This window comes from Stylophora pistillata, chromosome 3, assembly GCF_964205215.1.
Source record: "Stylophora pistillata chromosome 3, jaStyPist1.2, whole genome shotgun sequence".
Classification (NCBI taxonomy): domain Eukaryota; kingdom Metazoa; phylum Cnidaria; class Anthozoa; order Scleractinia; family Pocilloporidae; genus Stylophora; species Stylophora pistillata.
In genome coordinates, this window is record NC_142521.1 from 22,006,657 (window position 1) to 22,030,136 (window position 23,480).

General features: G+C 37.3%; 1 protein-coding gene across 2 annotated transcripts; it reads left to right on the forward strand.

Moving 5' to 3' along the window:
- The first annotated feature begins 1,236 nt into the window (after positions 1-1,236).
- Positions 1,237-21,956, forward strand: LOC111340811 (twisted gastrulation protein homolog 1-A-like). Of its 2 annotated transcripts, XM_022947721.2 has the most exons (4): positions 1,237-1,349; positions 10,949-11,023; positions 18,649-19,084; positions 21,356-21,956. In XM_022947721.2, exons 3-4 carry the CDS (start codon positions 18,658-18,660, stop codon positions 21,544-21,546), a joined length of 618 nt encoding a protein of 205 aa, XP_022803456.2. In that variant the 5' UTR covers positions 1,237-1,349; positions 10,949-11,023; positions 18,649-18,657; the 3' UTR covers positions 21,547-21,956. The 2 variants fall into 2 exon arrangements, with proteins under 2 accessions (XP_022803456.2, XP_088610612.1); XM_088754486.1 differs by lacking the exons at positions 1,237-1,349; positions 10,949-11,023 and adding an exon at positions 11,957-12,108.
- Positions 21,957-23,480: the final 1,524 nt, after the last annotated feature.

Consider the following 23,480-nt stretch of genomic DNA (forward strand, 5'->3'; position numbering starts at 1 on the left):
TATTTGTGTTCAGCAAATATTAAGGTTAGGATGAATGTTTTATGAATCATTCTCGCTGGTAAAGCAATACAAAGGAGGCGTTTATCGGTGGGGCACTCCATTCCTCAAATGGAGTGCTTCGATTGTATATTGATCAGTGAACAGCGAATAGCTTGGACAGAGTGTGAAAAGATACTTAGAGATTGAAACAACTGCGGTTTAACAAGTGGTCGGCATGAATTATGCGTCGTGATTTTCATGACCAAAGTCAACTCGACTATAGAAACAGAATGCGGAAAACACACGCCTCACGCCCGAACGGTGTCATTCAGTCTACTGACTCAATTTTTTTCTTGTTTTCCCGTCAAAATAAGTCAAGACACGTTTTTGCTCATAAAGACGGTTAAACTAAAGTAACTTTCCTGTACAAAATCGGTTTCAAAGTTTCATGAATTAGTTGAGAAATGGACTTTACTTCTTCTTTCCATCTCAGCAATGATATTGATTAACAAATCGCGCTAAAAGGTGAAGCGATTCCGAATAACAATAGCGATAATAAGTGTTCCATAAACATTCATTAAAAGTGGCTATTATAATACTTCTAAATTTATAAACGAATCAGTTAAAAAAGGATTCGAACACAAACGTACACACTCATGAAAAAAGCAAAGATAAAATACAACAATGTCAAAACGCACGCTAAACACGATTTTAAAATGGTGAAAGTAGGTAAACTAATACTGATACAGATAGATGCAAATTAAAAATCAATGGCCATCATGCCATTTTTTTAGTTTGATTCATGAACTGCACATATTCTCAAAACCAATGATGAATCATCATGGTGGCCTATGATCCTGGTGGCCTATCATCCATATTTGTTACGCGATTAAAGGAGTTATTTCGAGATATTTTGAGTGCTTTTTCGGAGATTTAGCTTACGTGTTGAATTTAACGGCGATTTCTCATGGAAAAGAAGGGGAAGAAATTTAACATCACCAGACAGGGTGTCAAACGTATCATTATAGAAGGTCAACCTTTTTTTCAGGAAGTCGTAACGCTAAGTTCCCTGTATCATTCCCTTATTGTTACATAGCGGCATAAAATGTACACCGGAAATAATATATAACTCTGGTCAAGTGCTCTTAATAGTTGATACGAATTCAAGAGTCAAGATTAGGCTACCTGCACGCTCGTAAACAGCTCAAGGTAATGTTATCTCAAATAGAAATGATTTTAATTGCATTTTGAATTATATCCCAGTGTTACTCTGCAACTCCCTCTGTGGAAATGACCTGTTTTGAAAGCATCGCTAATTAAAAGATTTTGTGGAGACGGAGCATGAGGCATGATCTATCTGTCAATCTACAGTAAGTTGCGAGAATATTTGTTTATATTTATATTTGTTTTGCATTCTGTTTCATTATATCGTTTCCGGACTGAGCTTAATTTAGTTTCCGAACACCTACAACATGCTAACGCCAGGCTTTTCGAATTTTGAAAAGACGCGTTTTCACGGGTTGGGAAATGAATTGTATTACGTTTTCACGGCTGTTAGGGAAGGCTTGATTTGTTTTGCTTAAACCGTGAGAACACTATTTTTCAGACAGCCATTACATTTGCGAAATTTTTAGCCAAGATTTTTGCTCTTAGTAAATTGTTCCAGCCTACATCCCATTCTAGAAAAAAGAATACAAGTGAAAAAGTCAGTTATGGTTGTAAAGACAAATCGAAATGAAGTTTTGGAAATGTGACTTGAAGACAGAACAATAGTGATGAGGAGAACATCGAAGGGTACAATATACAATATATCCATAAAGACGTGATCACCGTTCCAAAAACTGGAACTACATGACTTTAAACCTGTTTTTCGTAGATGATCATTTCAAATGATACCTCATAGTTGTATGTCGATCCGTCAAAGTTAATTGCATTAACAATGGTTCTGAGGTCTAAGTCCAATGGTTGTTTTTGTTATGATATATTTATTTGCAATGTTAAGGCTGCGATAGAACTCGCATATAAAGTAATTTTAACCACGGGGTTGCCATCTGCATCTTTCAGATACAGTAAGTTTCAAATAGGACGAAGAGTCAGAGTATTCTGAATTAGGGCTTATCAAGAAACCTTTGGCTACAACGCGAATAATTTTGCTTTGCAAGATTTAAAACCTTCAATGCAACGTATACCGCAAGAAGTTCACCAAAATTAAGCAAAGTAGCATTTTACTGATTTGACCACACGGTAAACTCCAAGTACCAAAGTCCCCTTCGGATGTTCTTTATATTTTCGCTCTCCTCGATAGCTTCCACGCAGTATTCCAGTTGATCGTTCCGCGAAGTTGATTGCAAAGGTTCTTTGTGTCATTCCTTGAGTCTGTGCCGCTATTCCTGTCTGTAAGCCATGCAAGAGCGTATCTTTTATTTTAAGAAAGAGTATGTACCGTTTTAGGAGTGTTTGCAGTGGAGACAGTATATAACGAAACTGCAAACGAAACTCTTGTCGAGGTTTGCGTACAACTCGAAATGTGTCCCCTAAATCAGTGGTCCCTGACGCTTCGATTCTACCAGCCAAATTCTCATAAGTTTCCCTCAATTTATGGCTTTAAGATTAAATTGCAGTTTGTCACGTACGAGTTATTTTGTTTGTAACACCAAATAAGGTTAGCCTTAAGAAACAGAGTCTATCGTACGGTCCACTTTCAGCTGGATTTCACATTTTGTCTTTCTACTCATCTCACAAAAACAGTACAGAATTCAAAAGAAGCCGTTCGTTAGTCGTGTTACACGTTGTTCTTTGTTTGAAAATACGAAATAACCTACTGAAAACGTGTTAGAAAACAGCCAGAATTTAATGTTGAAGAACTGATTGTGTACTAGACAGATCTAAATTGCATTTTTCAGCAGCAATAATCAAAAGAAATTGTTTAATTCATAACCTCTTTCTATAATCCTAGGTCCATCCCACCCCATTTGAGAAGGAAACGTTAAAATTTATTGGATTAAAAAGAAGCATATTTCGCGATGACATTGAACTGACTTTACTTGATTTTTCCATTAATTCGGATCGTTAGGCTGATTTAAAACGTAAACTTTTTCATCATCAAGGGATCCCGCAGCATATCATTGCTCAAACTATGAGTTGCGGTAATTACCACCTTTCAGAAATTAAACCTGCTACTGATTCGCATCCATGTTTCCTTGAAAACCGTGACCAATAAAACTGCCACGATTGCATCTCAGGACTGTATCTCAAATTATAGCCATGAACTCGGCAGTACCTTTCAGTCAAAATTGGCTGGTGATCTATTATCGATTGCCTATGAGTGCCTAATATAGTGGAAATGCACGGATCTATTTTAACCTTTGCATTGGTGCCCGTCTTTTCACATGGAGTCATGATGTGAGCTTGTTAAAGGTTTAACTTGTTGTCGTTAACTGAAAACTGATTTCTTTAATAGAACCGTAAAAATTCTCAAGAAAATTAAACACTTTGCAGTGAAAAAAAGGTAGTGGGTATTGAAAGGAAAAAGATAAATCCCAGAATGTTTTGCTTCTCATCCCTTGTGAGATGAAGTTCAGAAACGGAAATCTCGAATAGTTGCTTATCCTGTTTCCTCAGGACGAGCCGGTTCGTCTTGGTTCCATAATCCAGAGAACACCGAGTGATCGAGAGGTTAAGAAATTATATAACGCACGACGGAAACCTCAGTATGAAAATTACTGAATTACAATTTAACCCATGCCATGTTAGGGCTGAAAACCAGTCTTTCTGTATATGGGATCAAGAAAGATCGTGATCACCTTGAAGCGAATGATCTCAGTAATTTAATTTTGTCATATTACCACAAAGATTGCAATTGTTTGAATTGGACTACAAAAGTAGAATGGCAGTGTCACAATAGAATAGGTCATTTCCTCGATATCCAGCCCGTTGTTGATCATGTTATTGATTTTCAGCGAATAACTTTTGAAATGAGCGTGGTTTTGCTCAGGAAAACACGTAAAGCTCACATTATCCATAAAGCTGGTAACCTTGAGCCCGGGTAGGCATTAATAAAAGTAATGAATTAGTTGCCATATTCAGTCTTCATGATTTCATTATTAAGTTTTGTGATTGCTCTTCATGTAGCCAAACCATGTCTCGTTCTTTGATCGGTCTTTGCGGTAGCCTATCTGAATTCACCTACCTTCTGGCCATTTGTTTACTTTCCCACTCATGAAGCCAATTTGATCTGAAATGAAAAAGAATGAAATTGCAATTATCATGATATTGTACATGAAACTCAGCACTAAACCATGCAACAACTGTCCGGGCGGACTTTCTTTTTATGCATATAATCTCCATATAATCTCCAAAGAGTCCCGATTAGAATAGTAATGTAACCGACAACCCAATAAATCAAACAAGCTGAGTGCAGCAGTTCACTAAATACGGCTAGGCATTGCTTTAAATGCAGTTATGCTGCGGGAAAATGCAATACCGTGGTGATAAGATTAAAAGAGTAGATTAAAGTAAGATTAAAAGTGCTTTTAGATTTCCTTTTACGGTGAAAAGATCAAGACAGTCCTAAGTTGTGAGGGGGAACCTGTCAAATATCACCGTTGTTCCAGTTTATTTATTTTTCTTTTTTATTTCATATCTATCATCCTTAATTATTCGTATTGCAAAATCAAAGCATTTGATTCCTTTCTCAGCCGTAGAAAAGCTCAAAATCATAACCGACGTCAACAAGTTCACCGAACAATAACCATAGCACTATTAAGTTGCTTTTATGTTGTGAACGGTCAGAAATGAAAACCATTAAAGAAACAGTGAAAAAAGAACGAGAATGAATTGTCATAAGTAGATTTAGAGTGTCTCTCTGTGTACTTCACAAACAAATTTATTTTGGAGTTCCGGTTGAACATTCTTATCAATTATCTTGTCGGCGTGAATTCCTCTAACTCAAACTATACCATCATCAGCTAAGGAAATCCATCAGCAGAAAGACTAAGCCCTCATTCGATTATAATTACCAGTTACAACACCAAAGGATTTCAGAATAAAAAGGCAGGTAAGATGTACGGCCTTTCAAATGAACCCGCACCAAAAATTATACTTTCTGCTAGGAAAATGTTGATATTCAGTAATATTTTGTACATTGATGACCTAAACCATCTAAACCACTCTGGTGTAACCCTAGGTGATACAATAAACATCCATATTTATTTCACCTTTGAGGAGCCCTTACTTTGGTATAATCCGAAGTTACGCATGCGGATATGAGCCTTACCCATTCTAAATTTGCCAGTTGCTCTCACATGAACAGGCTCGAAATCATGCAATCTTTATATACAGGCCAGCTCTGAAGGCAATTTGAATGCTCCCATATTTAGATAACCAATTACGATGGCTTCGAGCCAGCATTGTTCGACCGAAACTTGAAGACAAGTACAATTGCATTTTTTCTTTCAATTGCATTTTTTTGCATTTTTAATTGCATTTTTTTCTTTCAATTTTTTATTGAAAAATAAATTCCATATTTATTCAAAAGATTCTTCATGATTATTATAATACTGACTTTCCGCTTAGAAGTGTTTATGGTAGTCAAATTTTTATCAGGAGTAGAATAGTGGTGGATGTGTGGATATGTATCTGTGCAACTGAGATCAATGGAGTGCTGGAACATTAGTTTAACTAAAAAAAGACCTTAGGTCTATGACAATGGTATGGATTGGTATTATCCGAGTTGTAAAAATATCCTTCTCCAGTTGTTTAAGAATGATACTTTGTAATCTTTTTCCGGCCGCAGTTCATCGGCGTCTCAGCTGCTAATGCGAAAAATCGAGCGATCACATGAAGGGCTCAATATCATGGATATTATGCGCAGTAACTAAAAAAAAAATCATAAATTCTTGTTCATGTTGCGATATCACACACGCCTCAGGAGGTGAAAGCATATAGCGTGACTCTTCCCTGCCAGGGACCCCTGCCAGCAATGGACTAGGGACGGAGGGTACTTAAGGTAAGAACAAACAAATACGACATGTGCAAATTAACAAAGAATCATGGCTAACAGCCAGGAAATAACATTCAATTGGGTAAACTTCACCTAGGGTTAAAGGTAATCGAACAGCACACCTCGAAACGTTGAAAGTGCAGCTATGTGCGCTGACTGATAGGCTCTTAAATCAGCACGCTTTGAATAAAAATGAAAAGAAACCTCTAAGGCAGTGCCCCTCTCCGTGCTGTTCTGAAAGAACTCTCTGTAATGTTCTGTGTAATAAAGGCTGATAGTTTCTAAAGAAATTGTTTGGTGCTGCGTCGGTGGGAGTAACGAAATAATTTGGATATATCAACAAAGTTGAAATGGTAAATTGGCCACCGTAATGATCACAAAAGCTGACGTTTTGAGCGTTAGCCCTTCGTCGGAGCGAATGGGCTAACGCTCGAAAAGGCTAACGCTCGAAACGTCAGCTTTTGTAATCGTTACGGTGGACAATTTACCATTTCAACTTTGTTGATATATCCAAATTATTTTGTTCTGTGTAATAGTTTGGTAGGGAACCTGAGCAGGCACGAACTGGGCGACGAATGTGATGTATCGAGGACTTAAAATTGATTAAAGAAAAAGAAAAATTTGAAAGCCATCCCCAGTCTTGCAAGGAGATATTCTTCGTTCTTTCTAAGATAACAAGATCCAGTTTGGCTAGAAATGGACAGAAGTAAAATGGCACACATAAGAAGTTCAGGAGATTTAAGTAATTTGAAGATTAAAATTCTGAAAACATTGGCTTTGCTTGATAATACCGTACATGCATATCCATTAAGAACTAACTCGCAAAACCCCCTACTGAGACAATCTGTAACGATCATATATGTTTCTCTTTAATCTTACAAGTAATGAAACGGAAATGCAAATCGCTTGGCCAAGGTCCCAACCGGTTTTAGCCTAAGCACATAGCAGGACTACGCCCACGACAGGGAGAAATTTGGAAGAACGTTAAGTCCGCTATTGCATGCGAAACTCACCTTCCAGTGGGAATATGCACTTTTAAATCAATATTCTCTAATGACATGATCACATGGCCAATATAAGATGTCGACCTATGGCAGAACTGTTTGGCTTGGGTTTGGGGAGATGTGCCGTGTGCTTTTCGCAAATCGTGTACATTAACTCAATCAAAGGGATAAGGATTTTTAAAAGACTGTCTATTACTCAAACTTGGAGTTTTTCGATCTTGATAAGAAGGTTAAGTCTAATAGGGGTGTCATTTGGAGAAGAATAATAATGTTCAACTTACTTCGATCTCCAATATGCATACGCGGCGGTCCGGCCTAATTTTCTTGGTCTCTTCTCTGAAAACGTTGCTACATATGATATTATGAAGGATACATACAACTATAGCTAAATTGAATTTGTTTACCCTGCGTTATTTGGACATAAAAATCATAGACCAGAGAAATGTTTCTTTTTACCTTGTAATTTAGCTGAAACATCTGCCTATTGGCACACATTCCTTAATTCGAAACTGATGTATAATTATATCGGGCGGACCAATATACTTTTGGAAAAGAAAAAATACTTCATTAACTTGATTGCTAAGTTTAAAGTCTATCTTTTCTCCGAACCTGGAACCATCATTAGAAAACTTCGCGCTTAAGGTTAACCAGTCTAGTAGTTTTCAGGATATATGATAAGACCTACACTTAACACTGAAATTTCAAAGAAGTAAGTGTGTACTAATCGACGCACTCTTTTCACATCAACCTTCATATTAAGCATATCTTCCATTTCCTGCCGGTTTTTATCATTTTTCAACCAGGTTATCATGTATATGTGTGTTATTGGGGGTCAAACACTCTTTTACAGAAATACTAACCGTGGAGAAAATGTGTCGTTTAGTTGTCAAAAACAGGGCAGAAAATCGCGTAACAAGTATTTTTCTGTTGGCCCGGAAGATTTGGACAAGCAAGTTTGATATACTGGGAGGATAGCCCAGCAAATCTCCATCTGATTTGGCCTTTTAACAGAAAGGATTAAAATTGAATAGGATGAAGTGTGGAGGATTGTAGGGTCTGTCGTATGAATTTAGCGTTAAGATAACAGATTGTAACACTTTTCAATCATATATACTCTAGTTTATCATGGAAATTGTGAAAATTTTGACGTCATGTCTTTGATCAATCGGTACGTAGATGATACATAACTGCGATAAATGTTTTTTTCTCATAATGGCAAACTCAAAAGAACGGTGTATCTCACTAAAAAAAACAATGTGTGAGCATAAAAATTTCAGGGGAATTTAAACCTGTAAAACCTGACACGATAAAAAGCAATAATAGAACGAAGATAAATAATAATGATAGTGCTATTAATAGTGATATTGATGCAGATGTAAGTAACAGTAAGTAAGTAAGCAGATGTAAGTAACAGTTTTCGAAAAGGTTGTAAATCACTAGCCCATGAGTTCTCCCAACATCCCGGGTAGTTTATCACGCCAGTAAACCGATAGAAATTTCCATTCGACAGATCGCCTTATTACAAATCTTTTCCATCATGACCTAAATGCGTATTTGCTAAGAAGGGAAGAACCTCAGTTCCATTTAACGATCGACAGAAGCTGATGCAATTTTGAACAAACACTAGGGTACTCATTTGCATTTTCTGCACTCTTACTGACAAGAACTCTCGACCAATGAGCCAGTGAGAAATAAAGAGAAGTCACCACGGCCGCTTTCTAAAGCAGTTAACTCGAGGGTGAATTGAAAACGGAGGCTAAGTTGAGTGGGGTGGATGACCAAAAAGGGTTACATGTTTGTGGCGTGGTATTCAAATAATTTATAGTTACTTTTGCTGGTTTTGATTTACGATCTTAGTGAATGGACTGCAAAGGAAATTACTAAAAAAAAAAAAAGAATGTATGTTGAATTTTAAAATTCCAGTTAAAGATGTAAGGAAAATTCGAGCAAACCACCCTGTTCATTTTGAAAGTACAAAGGTATTTCTTAGCCGCGAATGGCCACCGAAAGCCAATTACAACTTCTTTTGGCATTCTTTGAGCTTCACCAATCAAGTGAAGAGCCCTTTAATTCCAATCGGGCGCTACAGAAAAAAATCTCACAAAGACGCTAATAAAAACAACATCCGACCACCGGATGCGGATTACCTTCCCTGTTAATAGTACTGAACAAGATCCCCGTGAAATTTATAGGAAGATCACGAGAGGCAGCAACAAATATGACTGAAAATTTACCCCTGCGGGATAATGCGATTAAGAGAGCACAGGAAATAAAATATTGGAAGCGATGTATCCTTGGGCTGATAGTTAGAAGTTGCATGAAAAGAATAAACTTGTTATTAAACCGAAACCGACTCACTACTTCCTTCCGTGAACGGTAGGAAAAATATTTAAGCAACAGACCGCAACTTGTATCGGTTTACCGGCGTAATAACCCACGCAGGATGTTGGGAGAGCACGACAAAAGTTCGTAAATCACGAACCAAAGCCGAACTTTTCAGGTGTTCTCCCGACATCCCAAGTGGTTTATTACGCCGAGAAAGTGCGGTTTATTGCTTTTTTTATTTTTATATATATAAGAAATAACTAGAGCAATAAACGACAGGTTTTTGACCAATCATGGCGCGCGTAGTATCTCAGTTAGTCTATGATAAAATTAGTGTTCTTAATTCAGACCGTTTATCTTGTTTTCATACTTTAGAAACCTATTTATTGCCAGTAAAAGTGGATTAAATGACACGTGCTTGAATATCTGCTTCCTTTCGGTAGCCAAGGAAGATAAAAGCTTCCATTGAAGTGCTGCAACGTACGATAAAGATATTCCGGCCGTGATTTGTTCCGGATCTGGAACGACAGATTCCACTTCGTCGCATTGCAGCAATTGTCACTAATCATACATTTGTTCGGGTGTAATTGTCCCTACACTTATTTCTGTTCATTGGTTTTTCTTGCTCGTTTTTTTTCTTGTTTCTTTTTCAAGGCTATTGATGAGTCTTAGAGGTTTAAATATCGAGGAAGAGTCAAAGTTTCCCTTATCGCTGCACTGGTTAACTCTGAGGGAAATCTTAGGGCATTAAAATTTAAGCAAATGGTTCTTAATTTCCCTAGGCCTAAGATTATCAATCCATACTTTCCCTTTCTGTTGTTTATGGCACAACCTCTTGATCTTGTCATATGAATTCAAACGCCAATTGACCCCACGAAGGGAAAACATCCCCGCCCGTCTTTGGACACTGCAAGCGTCTTTTTGATTATTGCAAAATTCATTGACAAGCCCTAAGCTGAACTAAAATAACTTTTGGTCCGTACAGCGCTGCTATTAATAGTTGCAACGTTGCTTTTCCACAGGTAAGTGGATCAGGATGCCATCCTTCCGATCATTGCGAGCACTGCTTACATAGAAGACACACAGAAGCTAAGACTGTCAGAAGCCAAGACTGAAATAGAAGTGCTCTTGGCGCGCTCAAGCTATTTGAGCAATGTTTCTGCACGAAAGTCAAAATGCACTAAAAAGTACCAACAACATTATTTTGAGAAAAACGTCTATCAAAATTTGAAATAGAAAAATGCATTATTTTCCAAAATTAACCGCTAGGGGGAAAAAGGAAACAAACAGATCTGAACCAAATGATTACGACTGTGAACATTCTGCCTTGTGGTTGTAAAACAATAAAAGGAATGAAAATAATCTTAAAACTATTCGGAAGGGATTCTACCTACTGCAACGCTGTAATTTGATATTAAGTACAGATTTGCGTAGTTTCTTAACCTTGATAAATGCTGCAAAGTGGAAGCTCTACGCAAAGTATTTAACAATCATTTGAGTGTAACTCTGGTCAGTATGCCGCGGGGTAACCCCTGTTTTATCTAGTAATATATATTCTTCTGGTTATGAAATGTAAATGAGAGAAATGTGTCAAAAGAAATGCAGGTGATATTGAATGTGCATGTACATTCTTTTTCAGAGTTTCCATGGCAGTTGGGAAATTTTCTTGTCGTATCGTCATATCGAATAACGATAGTCCTGCTTTTGTGAGTTGGTAAGTATCTCGAAGAGTAACTTCTTTCAACTTTATAAACCCGCTTTCTGTTTTGTATTGCTACGTGCATGTGGTGAACCCCCTATTATCTTATTATGCTCACGTTGAACGATTACCTTACTGCCCACCGAGAATGATAGTGGGCAGGCTAATTACAACAACAAAAGCTGAAATGAGACAGTCCAAGTTGTTGTTGTATTCGTTGACAAGACGTCGCTCTCGCATGGGCAGCCTCAAAACTTGACTTATGTGGCTCAGTTCCTACCAACATTTTTAAGCAATTGGATCGTAGACATTTCTTCATAAGAGTCATAAGTTCGGTGTTTACATGTACTTCGCTTATTTAGCTTACTTCATATTTCTTTCTTAGCCAGGCCGCACTGCAAATGTTTTTAATGCCTTCAACTCAATATTTCATTATTATTAGTTATCAATATCATCCTCATCACACTCCTTGTTTCTGTTATTGTCTCTCATATTATTGTTACTATAATCATCATCGTTAACATTATCATTATCCTCATTGTAGTTATCATACTAGTTAGTTATCATTATTGAGATTTTTCTTCTGTAATGTCGCATGCGCAAAGTATCTTCTTGTTCCAATGGTCAGCAACGCAAAGAGCGTCTTCTTTTAATAATCAAGGCTTCTTTCTAAAGCGTCTTTTCGGTGATAATTCGTTGTATTACTATTATTTTTCAAAAATGCGGTGGAGGTGATGGAGGCTAAATATGCTTGAAAATCAAAGTGAAAGATAAGGTGAAGGCCATAGCGTCTTAAAAGTTTAATTTCAAGGGCATAGCTAAAGTTGTGCTTGAAGGCATGACTAAGGCTAATTCCTTAGTAATTGAAACAAAGCAAGTCCATAAGTTGCAGCCGGATCATTTTTGTATTTCTGTCTCGGTAGGTTTTTGACATGTTGCCAGGGCTGATGATACAATAGAACGCGGTAAAAAGCCAAATCCAATAAAAAATCGCTAGAACGCTAAGACTATACATTTCGTGAACACATGTTAAGAATAGCACAGTAAGCGAGGCCTTTTGGTATTCGAAACGAACGGAGCCATTGTGCTTTAAAAAGCAGGTAAGACTTAAGTTTGTTCCTATAACAGAATCAACGTAACGTCACTTAAAAGTCCATATTTCTGCCAAAAAAGATACATGAAATGTCATATACTTTTAGTTGCACGTCAATTATGACCACAAGGAATATGCATGTTGGTTGACGAGCACCGTAAAGGTTCTCACTTAACTCATTAAACTCCACACAAAATGATCAAAAATCGTTCGACCTAAGAAAAAATAATTAAATCCACAACCTTTTTTTGACACTTTGTATTGCTTTTTAAAGAAAACATAACGGTCCTCAATTTACAACTTGAATACATATATCTTGTTAGACTTTTTGTTGTGTAGTATCGCTGAGTATTTTTACCAGTTGTGCCGTATTTTGACGAACCCGTACAGGGCGAGTCAAAATAGAAATAACGAGTAAAAATACTCAGCGATACGACATACCAAAACTTCTAATAAGTTATTTATTATCCAACACGCTAAATTGTTATTTCAGTGCGGCGATTTTCGCAGATATTTATTTACAGGGAGTGCGTGACAGACGTATGCGAAGCGGAACGGAATTGGGGACGTTGTCGTGTTACTATTTCTAAATGATGAAATTTCATTGTCGTCTAACTGCTTTTTTTCGTTCGATTTATCTACTAAATTTGGGTCAAAATTTGCCAGCCATTCCACAAATACCGCGTGATATTTGTACTCATCTTGGGCGTTATTTGTACGCTACGGAGTGTAGTTAGATAATAAATATGCTTACTGATCTGCCGTGTGGCCAAATCGACTGGATGTTGGTCGTTCGTACGTTGCATGGCATGATACAAAGTAAGGTCCATGAAAAGCGAAAAAAGGGCGAACCTGATATTTCATCACCTTTAGATCGAAAAAAGTGAATAACAGAGGATTCATCCATAGCTTAGCCAAAAGATAACGTCAGAATTCCTCAACATTCTACTAAGCTGACGTCTGGCCAAGTTATTTTATTTGATATTTACAAATACATGGCAAATATTTTCATTCCATAGTTTTCAATTAATGCGTCGATCAACCCTCCCCTCCCCCCCCCCCCACTCCCTGAGCAACCCAGGGGCATTTGACAGTCTGTGCCTTGGGGGTGGCTGGGGTGAGGATTTTGAACCGAAAGTGTCAAGTTTTTCCAGCGAATACAAGTAATAAACCTTTAAATATGGAAGTGTTTAAGGTAAAAAAGCTATGTTTCGCGAGCGAATGGCTCAGAAGAAGAGGTCGACAAGGTTTTAAAACTTGGTCAATATGTAGAAAGTCACGGTGTTGATTTTGCCTTTGAAAAATTGGGTGGGGCATTTGAACACAACGTTTGGCCCGGGAGGAGGTATTTTAAAAAAATCGATCTTCACAAGTTCAAATGCCATGCAAGGGAGGAGGGATGTTGAAGCTTCGAATTGATCGACGTATGATATCTTCATGGCGTTGCTGTTTTAAATGAAGAAATTGTCTTAATTTACGAACATTACTACTGACAGTACCTTCGAATTTTTCAACAGGAAAAATAATCTTTATGAAGGCACGAGCTATATTTTTTTTGTAAAAATGGAAAACGTCTTCACAAGCTGAGTTTAAGTACAGATCATAGGGGTAAATTTGAAACGCTTAAGTTTTGAACTCTCCAAGTTCAAAATTTTTAATTTTCGATTCCAACATTCATTTATTTATTTACTTGAGGGACAGGATGCGATATGTCTACTTGTGGACGCAGGGTTATTGATAGTGCCAAAAAGCCCCTCTTAAAACGGGGAAAAAACGATTTCTCTGGTGTAAGGAAATAGTTTTCTTTGAATGCATCAATATTCAGTGCCAGTCTAAATTGGGGTGAGGTTACGTTCATTGCATCCTGCCATAAGTGCTGCGATATTACTCCGTCTATAATAATTAAGGTTTAATACAAGTTTCCAGCGTAGAGGTTAAACCAAGTGATGGAAAGACTGAAAAGAAAAAAATTTGTCACCAGCAATGCAAGCTTTTCAAATTTCCAATCACTAAATCTAAGATCTTAGCACCTCATGAATCATGAACATAGTTTCTTTGAACATTTTTTCGTTATTTTAAGTTCATTATTTCTATCACTTCTAAAGCCAAAAAGCAAAAAACGGCAAAAGCAGATAGTTTAAACAATGCAGCGATATGTAGACATACTGCTATTAGTCTGAACTTGGGGAATGAGGGCTAATCGTTTTCAGCAAAGTTTCTGATTACCGTCTCTCATGCATTCACACTTCTCTTTAGGAAGATTATCAAGCGATTCAGTTAGCAGCGAACTTACAAAACAATATGATAATTAGCATAGTCCGATTAGAGATTAGAAAATGGCATTTGTCATAATTTGAAATTTACTTGCTTTTTTTGTGTGCTTGACCTCTGTTATTTGGGTCAATAGGGGAATCCTTGTTTACAATATTTGCCTCATTAGCATAAGCAATTCAGTTTCTGATGGAGCTAAAAATAAATCAGTTCTGAATATCGAAAGGTCAAAGTACGATTAACTCGGCCAATGAATACGAGCCTGATGCATTGAATACTTTTTGTGCAACACGGGTTTAAAAACTCAAAATTTTACATAGAATGTATGAGCTCATTAGCGCTTTTGCCACCCAGAAATGTTGCAGTTTTTGATGGACTATTTCTCCTTGAATATTACACCCAAAGAGCTAAAAATTTCACCATGTACTAAGGTTTTCTTGCTCTTTAGCTGCCTGAAGTCAATTTGTATCTAACATGCTTCCTTCTTTACGCAAAGCCGTGTGCAAATGAGCAAAAAAAGTAAACAATGACGTCAGCATGAATCTGCCTATATCCATAGGCCCAACTAAGGGCCGAGATTGCTTTACTTGTGCCGTCAGGACGGCAACGCTAAGGAAGACGTCGATTAAAAAATGAATTTCTACTTTTAATTAGAATTTCGAAAATGGCTGCATGTGTTTACCATCTCATACGGCACCACAACTAAACCTCAAAATAACGTATAAAAGTAGCGTTGAGTTCCAAATGGAAATTACAATAATTTGCCGTCGCGGTTCCGGTTCGTAAACGACGCAAATTTTTGTAATTTCACTTTATTGTTTTGCAAAGGATGGCTATGAAATGTACTAAGTTTTAAAATACACGCGCTGAGCTGTTGTTCTGCCAATAAGATCTTTTATTTTTCCACGTCCCGTTGCCGTCGCCGTCATGGTCGGCTTAAGGTCCCTAGTTACCATCATTGGATATTATCTTCAATTCACCCTCAAAGGTGGATTTTTCTGAACACGCCCACAGTACCTCAAGGGTACGGCACTTCAATGAATAAATCCGGGTGATAACATTTCTCGGCAGGCAAATTTCAGTTGAATTTAAATAATGAGCATACAAGCTTCGAAAGAACAGATGATGTTGAGAGCTCCACTCTGCTCTATACCCTTACAACGCAGACGTAGGAAATCTTAATCCACTGAGAAGTTAGGATCTATCAGTTCAACGACTTGCCCATTGCCGAATCTCGAAAAATTAAAAATTCTTAGGTCGATTTGTTTGTGTTCTTTCGTCGAGGAAAAGCACACTTTATAGAGCTTTGTCTCTGTACTACTCCATTGCAAATTGAGTGCGTCGCCTTGGAACAATTTGTCAGTTACTTGGATCTTGCGACACATTCAGACCATTGATTGTGTCAGGCTCAAAACAATATTTTACTTCTGAAGGTTTTGAAACCAAAACTGTGTCACTCAGGGATCGGACTATTTTTTTTCGGTTGATATGAAGTCGTGGGTAATTAGTTATTATTTGACACTTTGAACTTTTGAACGAATTTCTCTATCTCTCCCATGGTGGGGGGAGCAGAAGCAGTCTGCTCTCTGTTGCATTTGTTCAATATGTGGTCAATATGCTTTATCTGCTTCTGACTTTATTTATACATCTGATTGCTAAAAAAAACCATGAGTAAAAAGTTTATTTAAAGCTTTCTTGCTTTATACAATTGGCTCAAAGCCAAAAGAAAACAAAAAACGAAAAACTGAGTTTAGTGAGCACCCAACAAGAGTCACTCCTGCTGAGAATTCTGTGGCCCCTTTTACATGGTATATGAAATGATTCTACGACCTTTATATCAAAACACAATTACAACAAAGTATCATTTTTAAACGGATGTTACACTAAACTGCAAATACTTAGTACTTGAGCCATTATCTGAGAGTTTCTGCTATATCTAGCGATCATCCAATACAACTGTTGCTTACCATAACCAAAGTTTGAGACGAACGGTGATAAGGATTAAAACTTAGCTTATTGGAGGGTGGTTTTGTGGTCTCTGTTCAGAATTCGATTTCTCATTTTGAGCGATGAAAAATAAAGAAAATGTTTTGGTTCATAATGCTCTTTTTGAGTAATTGAATTGATCACTAGATTTTATTTTTTTGTCATCCTCCTTTTTCACGCTTTTTAAATAAGTATGAGTAAGAATTCCTGCAAAAAAAACCAAGTACTTTCCAAGACATTAAACCGAAAGTCTTGAGATAAGGTTGACCGCGACAAAAAACAGCAGCAACATCAAAAAGAGAGGTAGAAACTATCGAGACAATGTCTCTTTTATAAGAGAGCATATATATCAACCCAAAAATTCAATTTTTTCGTTTGCCTTATCCTCCAATTAGAAGATAAAGAATGTTCACCATAAGAGGATAGAAGAGAAAGTTCACCGCTAAAGAGAACAGCTCTGTCAAAGTTTTTTTATTTCTGTAACAATGTTCACCATAAGAGGATAGAAGAGAAAGTTCACCTGTAAAGAGAACAGCTCTGTCAAAGTTTCTTTATTTCTGTAACAATGTTCACCATAAGAGGATAGAAGAGAAAGTTCAGCACTAAAGAGGACAGCTCTGTCAAAGTTTCTTTATTTCTGTAACAATGTTCACCATAAGAGGATAGAAGAGAAAGTTCAGCACTAAAGAGAACAGCTCTGCCAAAGTTTCTTTATTTCTGTAACAATGTTACTTCCAATCAGAGAATGTTTAGAAATACATTTGATAATAAAAATTAACGGTAAAATGAGCTACAATTTTATATCAGTTTTAACATTTTACTTGATAATGAGGTCATGCAGACTTCGAAACGTCGTAGTTTTTTACCGTTAATTTTTATTATCAAATGTTACTTCCGTTGTTCAATTTTGTCATTTTGAACCTTTGTCAGTCAGATATCTTTTCGATCTTCATAAAACTTCAACATTTTTCTCTCCTTTCGCTGTGGCTTTCTCTTGTAAGTTTGATCTTTGATATTAGTCCACTCTTATAATCAATTATCTCAAGTTTCTTCACAATATTCGTTAAAAAGCGAATATTGTGAAGTGGATCCTTAAAACTGAAAGCATTTTCCACGTTGTCGAGAACTATATAGCTCATTTATTAATAACAGAAAAGTGTTTGAAATGGCGAATATTCTCATTACTTAGAAAAACATTCTTATTCATTTCTTTTTTTAACAAGCTTAATTATTCAACTCCCAAGTGACGGAGTGATATCCGTCGCATGCATACAGATGGTTACCGGCGATTCAACTTGCGCTGTTTTTCAATAAAAGACTAAAAACACACACATGCCGTGTACTTCATCTCAATTCAGTTGATCACACTACTTGGGAAACAACATCAGGCCAAAGAAACATTTATCCTATCCCCTTTTTCAAGGCGGATTTTACGTGCAAGCAGTCGAAACATAGCTTCAAGTTTAAACACGATATAGCTATTTCAGTTTATAGTTGTCTCCAGGACCATGTTAATTACAGACTGCTGATGACGAAAAGGAAAGATTGTAGATATGAAAACTTCCCTCGGAGATTACCTGGGGGTGGACTTAAAGTTTATCGAAGGCCGCGAAAAGAGATTTCAGAGGCTGAAAATAATTGTGATATACGCTAAGATACCCTCATCATATTCAAATTGTTCTTTTAATCCTACCTGCAACAAATTTGTCACTGTTCATTATGATTTGTTAGGTTTTTTCCCATAATCCTGATCACCACCCGGAATTTCATTTTTAAAAGTTTTCTAACTCCAGGGGGACGGGAGGATATACAGACCATTAATTTGCCAGAATATTGGCTTCTTTGAGGCTTAAAAAGCGAGTTAATAGCCTTGTGTTGACTGTAGGGCATTGTCTAGTCATCGACTACCTTTTTACGCCAGGATTTCTCCGCAAGAAGGAAGATTATTTTAACTTCATATCAGAGACTCTCATTTATTTTCACTTTTGAGGTTTGTTTGATTGGATGTGTACAAACACATACTACAGGATCAACCATCATTCATTGTCGATCTATAGTCATCTTTAAACATTTTTTCTTGCCCAAGTCCCGTAAACTTAAAAATTGTGCGGGCGTGCTTGCAGCGCGCTGACCTCTGGAAAATTAAAGGGCCCTGAGATTTTATATTTATATCCATTTTCACTTTCTATAATCTAAGATTTGAACGCGCTCACCAGTTGGGCTACTTGTAGAAGTATGACAAATTTCTGATGGTGCTGACGTCTAATCGATTTCATTCGTTTCTTTTTAGCAGCTCAGGATGAGAGATCTGGCCAGAGCCCTTATCTTATTGGTCACTCTGATGTTACTTACTCGTGAAACACGGCCTCAAAATGGCGGCCAGCTCACTCAACGCGAAATAGACGCCTACAGTAGATGCAAAAGTACACCTTGTGTTGCTCGAGTGTCCTTATGTATCTTAAATAAAGATTGCGCAAAGTGCAGGCCTATAGCTGGACAAAACTGTACATGTTGTGAGGACTGCTTCAGATGCCTTGGTCAAAAACTCTGGAAAAAATGTTGTCCTTGTGTTGGTCTCTGTACTCATACTCCCCGCAATGATACGAACAGCACGCAGCATATACCGAGCAGTTACGGTGATTTGAACAGGTCTATACCAACTATGTTTGAAATTTTCAGTCAAGGAGATCAATTTCCTGTTGTATTCATGACACGAGGCAAAAAAGGTAGGTACTTTGTATATCAAGAGGTCTTAAGTTTGAGAGCGATTTTTCGAAAGCAGTACCAGCACTCATCAGAAGTTAGCTACCAACTTAATTTCACCCGCGCCAAATGAATCAATCGAAGCTTTTCATATTGGCTTGATGGATATCTTTTCAAATATTCATAGTCAAATTGATCTTTCTTTTTTAGATGAGATTGTTGCTCCAGGTACAAATGATGAAGGTATTTATAGAAAATTATGGGCACCAATGGAACGAGAAAAAAGCATTCCTTTTGTAAAAGTTTACCGTGATGTTTCGACGCGTTCCAATTTGACTTATCAACTTTTATTGGCTCCTCGAAAAAGGGGGCAATGACGTCTAAACGCAGAATCAGCCATAAACAGTGCCACACATGTTGGATACCCCGGATTTTAATACAAAGATATTGGAAGTTGACCCGCGTGAAACCTCTGCACAAATTTTTGCCTCATCGTTAAGCGGTGTTGTAGCGATGTGATCTGGATGCCCCTAATCTTTAAGAATTGGAACTAACCTGCGATCATAGTAAAATTTCGAGGCCAAACACAAACCGTTGATCCGGGCTTTACGAGTGTTCGAAAACCACCAACTCTCCATTTAAAAACATTTAAAATAGTAGAGATCGTCTTTCAAAACGAACCATGAAGCACAACAAAAGGATTGCGTACACGCGTGTACGCGTTTGAAACAGTACAAATTCTTTTGAACCGATCTTAAAAGCCTATTCAAACATGGTGAAAAACTGCGGAAGGCAACATTTAAAGGAATATGAAATGAACTGATTAAAAGCGAATCAAATATTGTGGCGTTTGTATTGATCTACGTGATTCATTTTATTTGTTATTCGTTAGCCCGAGAATAATCTCTTAAAAATGTTAGACGATAAGGGACGTAAAACTACGCGTCGATCGATTTTGGTAGGCTCGTACCAGCTTGTAATTTTACAAGCATCCTGTAGCACAGCTGTCTCAAAGCTCGAAAATTTCACCCAGTAAAGTACAATAAGAAATGCTTGTTTTCTCCATCAATATATTCTCCAAACTAACTTTGGTTTATTTAGAAAAATAAGTTGGGACTACGATTTCCTCTGCGTTTACTTTCAATTTTTGTGAGTTCTCTGACACTTTGCGGTAACGGTCTCCACCACTGGGGGTTCCAACTAAAGGTACATGTAATAACTTTCGTATCGCGAAAAAAGTGTGTCGGCAACTTAACTCATCAAAGAGTTTATTTTTGCTTAATTTTGTGGTCTCAAGTGGTTACTGAATCGGGTTGGTCTGTGCTAAATTAAGGTACCGCGGTCAATACATCCACATTTCTTTCCCGTAAAATCAATGGGAATGTAAAGGTGGGAGCGGCTGGGCACGCAAAAAAGTAAAACAACAGCGTTACAGTTAGTGGATATGATCAAAACTGTAACAAAATGAACTGCAAACAACGCGAAAGCGATTTCTGGTCTCTACGGAACTATATGAGGAGCTGAGTAGGTAAATCCGTTGATCCAACGTGAGTGTACTATGTAAGCTAGAAACCTCGCATTTACTGACAATTTTTGTCTACTGTGGACATACTCTATGTATTCATCTGACCATGTTTTCATGTAATCTTTCATACGATCATCGCTCCGTAAACCACAGTCCTTAAATAGCACTCGAAAATTGTATAGACTCACACTCGGCCAAATACCAACTATTATTAAAAACTGGATCATTGGACAATGCAATTCAAGACTTTTTATTGGCTTAGCCATTATGGTATATGGGCCAATATACCATAATCTAACATTTGTACCTTGTAACATCCCGTTTCTTCTTACAAAATAAAGTCGAGAAGATTTGTCTAATATCTTGGGGGCGTTTTTTTTTTAGTAAAACAATTATTCCACGCGCGTTTGTTGGATATGAGATGGTTATAGCCAACTCGGCGCTAAGCGCCTCGTTGGCTATCTATCATCTCGTATCCAACGCGCGCTCGTAGAATAATTGTTAAATATACTCAAAAAAAATAATATCTAAACCCTATTTTAGTATCACTTTCTTTTTTTGGATCGAGCAATTTCAATTATGGAAGGGTGAAAGAAGTGACTTTAAGATTGTCAAGTTTGCCAAATATCTAATTGTCTCAAATACTGACACAATGACTAAATAGACACATTTTCGAAGATATTTTTAGAAAAAAAATAAAAACTAGTTTCGCAATTCTAAGAGTTTTCTGCCATGCATTCAACATCGTTTTTCCCTCACTCCATTGCAGGTTCTTCAAACCATTGCAAAGTAGCTTTCTTCAATAAATGCATTGCGAAAGAAGTTTGCGTTGTGTCCTGCGGGAACATGGGATCACATAGATACCGCTGGTTTCGGAACGGCTGTTGTCAGTGCGTGGGTCACCGTTGTGGAGACTACGGGAAACTTCAACCTCTCTGCAAGAGTTGTGGGGTCAATTAAAGCTTTGCATACGGTGTCAAATGAAACAGAGTTTGCATCTCTTAAAAGAGACATTGTGTCGCTAATGAAGGGGAAAATAGTTTGCAAAGGATTATAAAATTTTAATCAAGAATCTTAGTCACAACATCGCCACATAGCAAAACTTCCGGTGGTACCATTTGCTACTCGGTAATCCATTTTAATATGCAGTATGGATAGGTAAACTTAGGAACATTTGTTCACGGATATCAATTTGTACTATAACATAACCAAAGTAAAGCGCACACTCTGATTGGTCAATTTAACATCCCCCATTTGCCCATGGGTGTACGCTGCTGACGTGAGCAAATGCAAAGGCTATTTTTCCGCGCGCGCTTGTTTTTTCTGGTCGCGTAAGATTTGTTAAATAAAAGGGAACTCTTTAGCTGCAATGTATCAATGTTATGTTATAAAACAAATAGTAAACACCACAGCGTACACTATTGAGTTATGGATGCACTTGGGAGGTTTGCTAAGCACTTAAGAAGCTAGAGTCGCTCTCGGCTATCGCCTCGAGCGACTCTTACGCTTCTTTCGTGCTTAGCAACCTCCCGCGTGCATCCATAACTCAATAGTGTACGCTGTGGTGTTTACCATTTGTTAATTCTCCGTCTAGTTAAAAAGGTAGTAAATACAAAAGAACTAAAGAAGAATTCTGGCAATGGGGACATCCATACTTGTCAATTCAATACCTTTCTTCTCTCGGTTGTTATACTGACATCGTCGCTTCTCAGTTACATAAGGTTGAGAAGACGAACTAACTCGGATGATTCTTAAAATAATTGTTATGAAATAAGAACTTGGAACTAAGTCATCTTGGTTAGTAATCATTTTCTATACCATGGCCTAGATGTAATCCAAGAATCGAATGAGAATTTACAATAGATGTCAAGACAGCCCCATCTATCTGATACATAAAGTTTTCAGAATTTAAATTTTGCTCTTCAGTCCTATTCTCCAAGATGTCCGTCGAATAAGAAATACACTACTTAAAATGTATTTAGTTCCCAGAAACTTAATCATAATTTTTCTTAACTGTGCGGTACGTGTTTTACAATAGTTAGTTACGATGAAGAAACATCGATTTATTTCACAAGCAAAGGGACATAGGTATTAGAGCAAAAAGGTCACCTCTGCTTGCGAAAGGAAGCAACTGAACTCGACACTATTTTTATAGCCATTTGCTTAAAGTGCACCTACACCCAAAAAATTTTTTTCGCTTAACGAAGTAAGCTTATTTTTTTGAGTATTTCTGCGCAAAAATTTTTTTATTTGCTCAAATCTTCAATTTTCTATGCCCAGTCAAAATATGGAAAATCGGCCGCCATCTTGCCCCACGACCGAGTTTAAAGAAGAATGGCTCTAGCGGGTAATGTGACGTCAAATCGAGAACACGAAAGTCTGCATCTCACACATTTTCACTTGTTTGGGAAGATTGTCGTCGATATCGTCCGAAATATGCCGACTAGGTGTGTTGTATGAAGATTGTATGGAGCGCGATACCCTCTTGCAAATTTCGCACGTTGCTACATCCTTCTACAACACACTTAGTCGGCATATTTTCGGACAATTATCGACTACAACCTTCCCAAACAAGTGAAAATGTGTGAAAAGCAGACTTTCGTGTTCTCGATTTGACGTCACATTACCCACTAGAGCCATTCCTCTTTAAACTCGGTCGTGGGGCAAGATGGCGGCCGATTTTCCGTATTTTGACTGGGCATAGAAAATTGAAGATTTGAGCAAATAAAAAAATTTTTGCGCAGAAATACTCAAAAAAATAAGCTTACTTCGTTAAGCGAAAAAAATTTTTTGGGTGTAGGTGCACTTTAACAAGGCTTAAATTATCTAACTTAAGGATGGTCGAGGTATCTACGTCATTATTTGTGCCTTCATATAAAAAATGTATCCCATAT

What these genes read in the sequence shown, in the direction of transcription:
- LOC111340811 (XM_022947721.2), top strand. Translation starts at nt 18,658, where the DNA reads ATGAGAGATCTGGCCAGAGCCCTTATCTTATTGGTCACTCTGATGTTA. An exon ending in CATGACACGAGGCAAAAAAG is followed by an intron (nt 19,085 to 21,355) that starts GTAGGTACTTTG and finishes ACTCCATTGCAG; the next exon opens with GTTCTTCAAACCATTGCAAA.